This window comes from Neolamprologus brichardi, chromosome 2, assembly GCF_056152115.1.
Source record: "Neolamprologus brichardi isolate AB-2024 chromosome 2, ASM5615211v1, whole genome shotgun sequence".
In the NCBI taxonomy this organism is placed as follows: domain Eukaryota; kingdom Metazoa; phylum Chordata; class Actinopteri; order Cichliformes; family Cichlidae; genus Neolamprologus; species Neolamprologus brichardi.
In genome coordinates this window covers 18491233-18500374 of record NC_142105.1, presented here as the reverse complement: position 1 = coordinate 18500374, position 9142 = coordinate 18491233, and the positions used below count along the sequence as shown (strand labels likewise).

Genomic DNA, 9142 nt, shown 5'->3' with positions numbered 1-9142 from the left:
TTGTGGCATGAGGGCTATAACACATCTTGGGTGCATCATCACTTTGGAGGTTTTAAGAGAGACTCCTACTCAGAAGCGAGCAGAGCGTGGAATGTGTGGCTCCTTTAATGGTGGCATTGAAGTCCAGCTCCTGAAGGCATAAAATAATTATTTAGTGGGTGGATAGCAGATAGAGGGATGATTACTAAATTATCATCCTCCTACTTCTATACTGTATGTTAAGATACGCTAGGTGCACTTTCACAGATGGTTTTATGTCCAATTTTACTAAATCAGTAGGAAACTTTGAGACTCTAGTGAAAAGTGCATCATATGTCATCCATCCTCCAGAGCAGGAGGAATCAAGGCAGATGGCTTCCACCCAGGATGCAAGAAGCTGAAAGACAATTTAATGGGCAGCTAATCACTAATATCACAGGAGGAACGTGTGCACATCCTTATCAAAACACTTAATGTAACAGCTTGTAGGAATTACACAAATCCTGCAGAGGAAGTCTTTTATTTTAATATGGAGAACATAAACAGATGATTCTTGTAGGTCTGTCACTTTTCACATTAACAAACAAACCCCAAATACTAACTCAGAAAACTACAGATATAAAAGAGGGATTTTCAACATAAAGGCAGATTTCATCTGATTAAACACCTAATTCATCACATACAGACAGAGGAGTGAAGTGTTTGAATACAGAAACAGTATGAATTGCATAGTTTACCACAGGCTAGATTAGGAAATAACAAAATACAACAAAACAAAACATGAGGGCTGTTGCCAAATTATGAACAGGAGAAAACAAAAAGGTTTAAAAATAGACTGACATCACTGTGGAATGTGGAGTGCAGGTCACACAGAAATACAAGAGTCATCTCAACACAGATGGGCAAAAATAACCCCACACACAGTCAGGTTATGATGTGATGTACAACACATGCCTAAAAGCTTTTGACCATGTGAACAAAACAATTATTTGGATCTATTTCATGGTCTGCTGGATACTTGGATACAGAGGAATGAGTTTAAACTGTCACAGTGTTGCCTCATCACGCTGGTGAGAAGCTGTTCCGAGTCTTCTGATCGTTTTATAGATGAATCGTGAAGTTTTCAAAAAGATTAAATAACTTAACAAACCAACTCGGCTCTTTACTGTGAGCCGAGCATTTCAGCTACAATGAAGCAGACAACAATTCTGGTTTTCAAACATCATCTCCTCCTCTTGTTTTGAAGTGACGACTGATCAATAAAACCCCTTTGCTTCACCTGACAACAGCTTATTGCATTCTTTAAATGTTTGATCCAAGTCTTGGTCTTATTGGACATTTAACAGACAGTATTAACAGAAACAAGGAAAAAAAATACCCACCTATAGACAACAAAATAACCCCATAAATTAAACAAAAGCTCTAATCATAAAACCAACCCTGGAACCTGATTTATAGTGTAGTGTTCTATAGAGATGATCTGGCATGCACTTTCTAACAAAAGTAATCAAATAAAGCTGCCACAACTTCTAATAGTTTGCTCTGTACCAGTGCCTTTATAAAGAAAAATGTAGGAGTCTCTAATTGTTTGTACCTCCCTGAAAGCACTAATGCTATAGCGGATATTTTTCAAGCAGCAACTTAAGAAGGTTAAAAATGAAGCTAAAGCTTAAGTGCGAAAAACTGTAGTTCCTTTATTGGCCATTTGAGACTAAAAGTAAATCAATCCCTAGAGTCCCATGTTAAAAAACAAAAAAAAAATTTATAATTCAGCTGGACAGTGGTAGTGGCAGCTTTGACTGTCAGGTGTTCTGACAAAGGTAGCTAGAGCCTAGTGTGGAATTATAGAATTACAAATTATATTGCGGCGTGAGTGGTACAGGTTATCCAAGACGTTTGTGCATGAGTTTTATGAGTCATTTAATATTTATTTGTCTATTTTTTAGCACGAAATGTTCGATATTTGTGTCTTACTTTGCATGTGTAAAAACTCTCAATGCCACTTGCTAACTACAGTGGCTAGCGTTAGCTAATGACTTAGCACTCTGCCTTTTTATCCAAGTGTAATCACCTCTGGTTCCAACTAACCAAACATGGTGACAATAAATATGCTAATGTTAAAGCTTAAAGTTACAGTGTGTACAATTGCAGCTTGCAGTCAACTGAATTCTTTTTTCTCATCCCTCCTAATTCAAGTGACAATTCGAGTGACTATTTGTTCTGGAGGAAACTGTAAAACTTTCTGAAAGGAGTCCAATATGTCAGTGTAAAGTAAAGTTCACTTCTGTCTGATGACAAGGACACTAACGTCAGTTGTTGAGGATATCGTAAACTTTTCTGCTGGTAAGTGCTGCTGTTTTTGTTGCTGTTAGCTGCTGTTAGCCTGTGTTAGCTGCTGTTAGCCAGCTTTAATGAAACTTTATTTAAAGTGGATCTCGGCTAGGTCTTGGAAAAAAGGATTTAATCTCAGCGAGACTTTTAGCTGGATAAATAAAGAATAAGAACATTGTTGGACTCAAACAATAAACTCTAATACGGGGTAAAAATCTAATCAAACAGTGGGAAGGTGAATTTTAGCATAATTTAGCATGTCTAACATTAGCTGGCATAACGCTAGCTTGTAACCAGCTGTGGAGCACAGATGCAACAGGTGATTTCACCAACGGCTATATCCAGACATGGGCAATGACAATAAAGTTGAATTCTATTCTATTCTATTTTCTAAGATATTCTTACAATGTGCACATGTGCCATACTGTCTTTTTTTTAGTACCATGCTGTTACTGAAGTCTTCTCTTTTTCCTGCATTTTGATAAAGTAACCTTTGTTTTGCTGGATATTGATAAGCTATCCTATTATTCATTTCCAGCCTGATCAGCTCACTTTTACTCATGATGACAGGGCAGTGCAGAGACATCCGCACTCAAGTATCATTGCAAACAATAATGTCACCCACCATGGTGCGTGCTCCGCAGGGATTCAGCGCAGTACTATAAATCAAGCTTTTAGACTGCAGGAGTTTGTTAAACTCAACAGAACTGGTCAGGATTATAACGCGGCTTCACAAGATTTTTCACGAGGCCGATGAGATGCAGACGGATGTTACTCTTTTCAAGCATAATTCATCATCGGCGCTGCGGTTCCCACAGAGCGGTTCATAATGTTTTATTCTTACAAAAAACAGAAAATCGATCTCCATCTGAGAAAATGTGTTGCTGTCATTCTAAATTTTTCTAAATCACTTTACAATCACAGGAGGAGATCTTGGTAAAAAAAAGACAGTATGGGAATCCAGATTTAGTCGGATCAAGAGCTCGACTTGTAAAGACTGTGCGAGACCATTGGACAAGTCGAGCGAAGTGAAGCATGCTGACAGAATAATCCTGTAGATCATTATCTGGTTCATCAACTATTTACATCACACTTTGATATCTTTGTGAGATTCCTCGTTGAACTTAGGAGAGGAAAAAGGCACTTGACAATAAGATGCTGCCAGTTTAGCTTTGAGGCTGGCTCCACCAAAAAAAGAAAGAAGAAAAAAAGCTAAATGTGTCCTCCCTGTAATGCAAACCAGCTCACCTGCAGTGATCCATATGCAGCGTGTGTCTGCCCCTGACCCCCCCTGCATTCAAATGCAAATCCTCTTGTTTGTCTGACTTTCCAATGATGCTCGGGGCATTTAAATTCCATTCTGTGCCGATGTAGTAAGCAGTGAGGTCCCTGTCAAGGTGAGTCACAGCAACAACAACAGCGGCAAAATAAAGAGTGACGAGCTCGCCTCGCATGAAACAAAAATCTATTCAGGAAAACGTGGAACACCAGCGTTGCCTCCTCTTCCCCCACTTTTCCCAGTTTGGCAACTGCTTCTCTGACGCCTCGGGGGGAGGGAGTCAGTGATCTTCGCCCCGGGTGAGACGCTGTTTCAAAGCAGACAGCTCATCAAGGTGAGTGACAAGTTTTGGGGCGGGAACATGAGATTCACTTTGGTGTCTGGAGGTGAAAAGATGCATACCGAGTCTTTCAACTTGAGTTTTTTTCCTGGTTAGAACTGCCAGGTTATGATCAACAAGAAGCTTTGAAGCAGTCGCTTCTGTTCGTCGACGTCAAAAGCCCATGAGTCAACAAAATAACTGCTGGAATGATGTCTTACTTTATACTTTACACCACATCCCGCTGGATTAAAAGTCTAGCTTTTTGTGTTGGAGGTGGGGATATTTTCTTTTAACAAATTATACAAAATTGAAGCCAAACAGGAGGTTTGATGAGTGCTCCAGTCTTCACTGCAACTCAGACTTTACTTTCAAAACAAGAGTCCAAGCACACAGTGAGCTCCATCGAGTACTTGGACAGGGACACATTGTTTGCTCTCTTGGCTCCATACTCTTATTGCTTTGGATCGAAGCCAGCTTACATGCCAGTTTTACTTTGGTGGGATTCTCAGTTATACTGAAGAAACAGATTGAGTGGACGTTAAACAAAGTTTATTTCCACGGCCCTCTGGCAGACACAAAATTTTATGAGTCGTGCATCGAAATCCAAACGAGAACAATTCATCATGTGAAATAAAGCCCTACTGAAAAGAAGAGGAATTATTAGCCCAGTCTTTCTGGAACTTGTTCTGCAGTGTTTATAAACCGCCACACAGTTTTGGATTTTTACCAGCTGCAATTTTGCAATTTTGCAAGTAGAAATCAAAAGACAAACAGCAATGAGCTCAAACAAATGCTGCCTCTGTGCAGTAAGAACATCTAAAGCTTCAGTGAAACATAAACTCAAAAAAAAACTGAATGGGAAAAAAACAACAGCATTATTCGTCCTTTTATCAAAAGCTAAAATTTGGATTTGAAGCTGAACAAAAGTTATTTAGGTTTATACGCAACATCAAACTCTTTCCTGTTTGCTAACTTTACTGAGCTCAACTTCATATGAATGTGGTCATTTACTGGGATACGAGTTCGTAAAGGAGGCTAATTCAGCAAAGACACAAAAAGACCCACAGACATAACTGCTCATTTCATCTGAACATATCGAACACCAAAGTCTGAACTTTTTTTGTGTCCACATCTGTCAAAATGTCACCAGACACTGGATGGTTACAGTTACAAAAACAGTAATAGAAAGAAAAGAACACAGTTTAGCTAACGGTTTAGTGCAGCGTACTGGAAATATTGTGTGATGTGCTCGAAAACTCCCACTCTGCACCCCCATGTTACACCCACACAGGTGTTTTCACTCACGCTTGCCTGATTAGACTCTTTTCTCAAGACCGAGTGGGCACAAAGGAGCTCCACTTGATTGACGTCCCCCTCGAACTTCTGCTAATGTTGTTGGACCTTTTAAACTGAGACAACACACACACTTTCTCACAGCATGTGTTTTGACATGAACACGGAGAAAGCACACGTAGTACTAAAAATACCAATAATGGCTCTGTTCTTCTTAAATGACTCCCGTAAGACGCAGCAGCCAGCGTGAGCAACAGGAAGCTCGATGCTGAAGCAGCCGCATGCGATGCAGCTGAAATTATTATTTTTTTTATCATTTACACCTGAGCTCATCGTGCTGTGACAAAAGGCAACTGAGGTTGTGGTCGAATTGTCAAATATTGTCAAAACACATAAAAGTGTTTGGCAGCCATAGCTGAGCTGGTTGAATGCCAAGGAAAAGCGCTTCAGTGCTACCTTTATTATTACCTGACTGTTTACAGGCCAAATATGAAGGTTATGCTACTTTATTAAAACTCTTCTTGTTGCTTTGCATGAGGTACTTTTTTAGAAATCTTCTGTCTCCAGAAGACAGAAGACAGAAGACTGTAACTTAGTTTGCAGTTACGTTGTCATGTTGCTCGCTTCTGGGATCATAGTTGATGCCTTTTCCATAGGTAACCTCTGGTGTGTGGAAGACAATCAGTTCATCAAACTTGTCTGTACTAAGCCCAAAGGAAACGCAGTGAGCAGAGTTCATAAAGCACTGCAGCGACATGGATGGACTGGGATTCTGGACATCTCAGAGTGGGTCGGGTCAGAGGTGTTAATCTCATGTTTCTGTGTAACTTCTCTTGTGTATGTTTGACTTTTCTGAGCTGTTTTGTTTTGTGATATAAAACAAACAACAGCTCACAGCAGATGGCCCCGCCCCTCCCTGAGCCTGGTTCTGCTGGAAGTTTCTTCCTGTTAAACGGGAGTTTTTGCTTCCCACTGTCACCAAGTGCTTGCTTATAGTGGGTCAGCTGAATGTTGGGGTTTTCTCTGGATTATTGTAGGGTCTTTACTTTACAATATAAAGTGCCTCAAGGTAACTATTGTTGTGATTTGGCGCTATATACAAACAATTTAGTTACCAATATAAAAAAACAGCTAGGTTGGTTTTCATATTTTTTCACAGTAACTTTCTAAGTTTTGGAATAAAGTCGATCTCATTTAGTTTTACTTAAGAGATGATCAAAGACTGGATAAAGGAAAAGCAAATTGATTCTTCAGCAGGAAGAAGTTTTATTATTAATCTAACCATTTTATTGTTGTGATTGTTGTGGTATATAGTTTTAAACTCCATCTAGTAAAAAGGTTGGTTATTCACATTCATATAGCCTGCATGAAACAACGTGGTAAGAACACAGATGGCAAAATATCTAAGGAGGTATTTCCAGTATTTGATCTCTACCATAGAGGCGAACAATTCGGACAACTGCCAGCCTTCTAGAAAACACGCCTATAGTATCAAATCAAAATCTACGTCGCTTTGTTCTCAAGTTATCGCATTCACAAGATTTTCAGAAAGAAAAATCAGGTCCTGGGACTGAAACTGAAGCAGCTAAATGGAACTGAGTCATAATCATTAGTATTTGCACGTGTGCTTCAAACTACCGTTAAGTAAGATCTTTTTCACTTTAGTGACATCGCATATTTCTCAGCATTACTCTGTACATTTTCACCACTATAAAGCTCAGCATGAATAAGTGAAAACAACTATGAGGGTGCAAGTCGAGACTAAAACAAGTATTATCAAACGCTCACAGCACATTCACATCAAGCTCTCCAGTGTAACATCAAAGTCATTCAATTAATCATGGAGTCAAAGCGCCCGTTGCTGCTCACTGTACACTCATCCCTGAGGTATGTAAAAAAAAACCCTCTAAAATCTTTACATCATTTCATTTTTATTCATCCTCTTCAACACTTCTCTTTTTGGAAAATAATTAAATATTTAAATATGCTTCTCAAAAATACATTAAAAGTGCATCCCCGAAGTATTTTTTGCAACAGAGTTCACAAACATCTATTCACATAATGTGAACAGAATTAACTTAGAGAGTGAAGGTGAGTACACTGTAGCGTGGATCAGGCTGAAAGTCCCACACAGTATAAGACCAAGTCTGATCCTTTAGGGGGGATTTTCAGTCTTTGGCTCCCTAAGACTTACTTGAGCTGGGGCTTTGTTCCATGGTGATGAAGAAGAGACAGACTCCTGCAGTCAGCAGGAGATGCATGGATTCGTACAGTAATTTGGGTGAAAAGACACTCCATATGAAGAGATGATAGCGCAGAACAGTTACCAGCACTATGTAGGCTGCAGCTGGCACAGACCTCAGCAGGGCCAAACAGTAGCAACCATGGCCGACTGCAACCGGGCTCCTGTGGAGAGGAAAAGGATTCATCAGAGAGGAAGATGCACTGCAGAGAGCAAAGCAGGCGAATGTACTGTGGATAATAGTCAAAACTTCCTGTGTAGAAAAGTTTTGATGTAAGCCAAGGTCATCCGAAGCTGCTTCATGTTTGTCGTGATAAAGTTGACTCGCTAAAAATGCAGATTGCTCAGTGATTCATAGCAGAGGCCACAATTTCGCATTTTTTCCTTTACACGTGTACCCAGGAGAAGACTCTGATCCAATTATCTTGGCACAATAATGCGGATTGCTGGCAAATTCTGATAAAGAAGTTAATGACTCTAAAAGCTGCAAGATGGGATGGCGCGAGGAGATTAGGAGACGATGATGATGTAAAGCCAAACACGCACAGATATACAAAAGACTCGGTCTGTAATACACTGAAACACATGCGCCGGTTTGCTAAGGGATGTTCTTCATTACAGCAGGCAGAGTCCCAGCTGAGGGGAGGAACTTTAAGTCTTTTCACAAGACAGGAAGGCAAACCAAAGGAGTAGGTGACATGCTAGGTAGACCGGTTAGCAGATGGATAGATAGAAACACACGAGTGGATCAAAGACTGACCAATACTGATAATGAATAAACATTATTAAAATCTCCAAAAGCCACATCATGTTACTTAGTGGAAGCTAACATTTTCAGAAACTCAGTCTTTGTTTTGGAGATTCTGAAGACAAAGTTCTTGGTGGAGGAGGAGGTGACGGAGGTTGAAGAAAGCATACGTATGCATGCATACATACGTACGTGTACATGTACATAACATTATGTAATTTAACTAAATTTTTTTAAATTTTCTATTTTATCTATTTCATTACACGGGCATTTTGTCGTACCACGGGGAAGAAATATTGCCGTTAAGTGCCTTCGTAACTTGAATTTTTCGTTAAATGGAGTCTTCGGGGTTCCACTGTATTCTAGAGTCAAATGCAAGGCCATCTGTCTGACAGCTAAAGCTTGGCCCACAGTGGGTCATGCAACAGGACAATGACTCCAAGCACAGCAGCAAATCTACACCAGAATGGCTGAACAAGAAAAGAATCAAGGAGCTGCAAAGGTCCAGTCAAAGTTCGGACATCGACCTGATGAAACGCTGTGGTGAGAACTGCTGTGCATAAATGTGTGGCTGTAAAGAAGAGCGGCACAAAATCCCTCCACAGTGATGTCATAGGCCGATAAAGTCATACAGGAAACAATTACTTTAAGTTACTGCTGCGAAACGTGGTTCTACAAGCTACTGAATCATGGGGTGTAGTTAGTTGGAAGTACCTGAATTTAGACATATTAACTATCACACTTTACTGCTGCAAAGTGTTGCTGCTGTGACCTCCTCTTGACTTGAGTTGGAAACACTCAGTTTGTAACAACATTAAAATATCCTTGGTGTCATGTAATTATTGCATAAAAACAAGGTGCAGAAAACTTCATCGCTGTAGTGAACTGCAAAGAAGCTACAGGCATGTTAGCCAAGCATTGTAGTGGGAATACACGCACAGTTTACCT

General features: G+C 39.9%; 1 protein-coding gene across 1 annotated transcript in view; it reads right to left on the bottom strand.

The window, feature by feature from the left end:
* Window positions 1–483: 483 nt before the first annotated feature.
* Window positions 484–9142, bottom strand: part of pigg (phosphatidylinositol glycan anchor biosynthesis class G (EMM blood group)) — an 87207-nt gene continuing 78548 nt past the window's right edge. Inside the window, exon 13 of the mRNA XM_006781851.3 lies at window positions 484–7610. Coding sequence (XP_006781914.1) covers window positions 7388–7610 — 223 coding nt within the window. The 3' untranslated portion in view covers window positions 484–7387. The remainder of the gene's footprint in view (window positions 7611–9142) is intronic.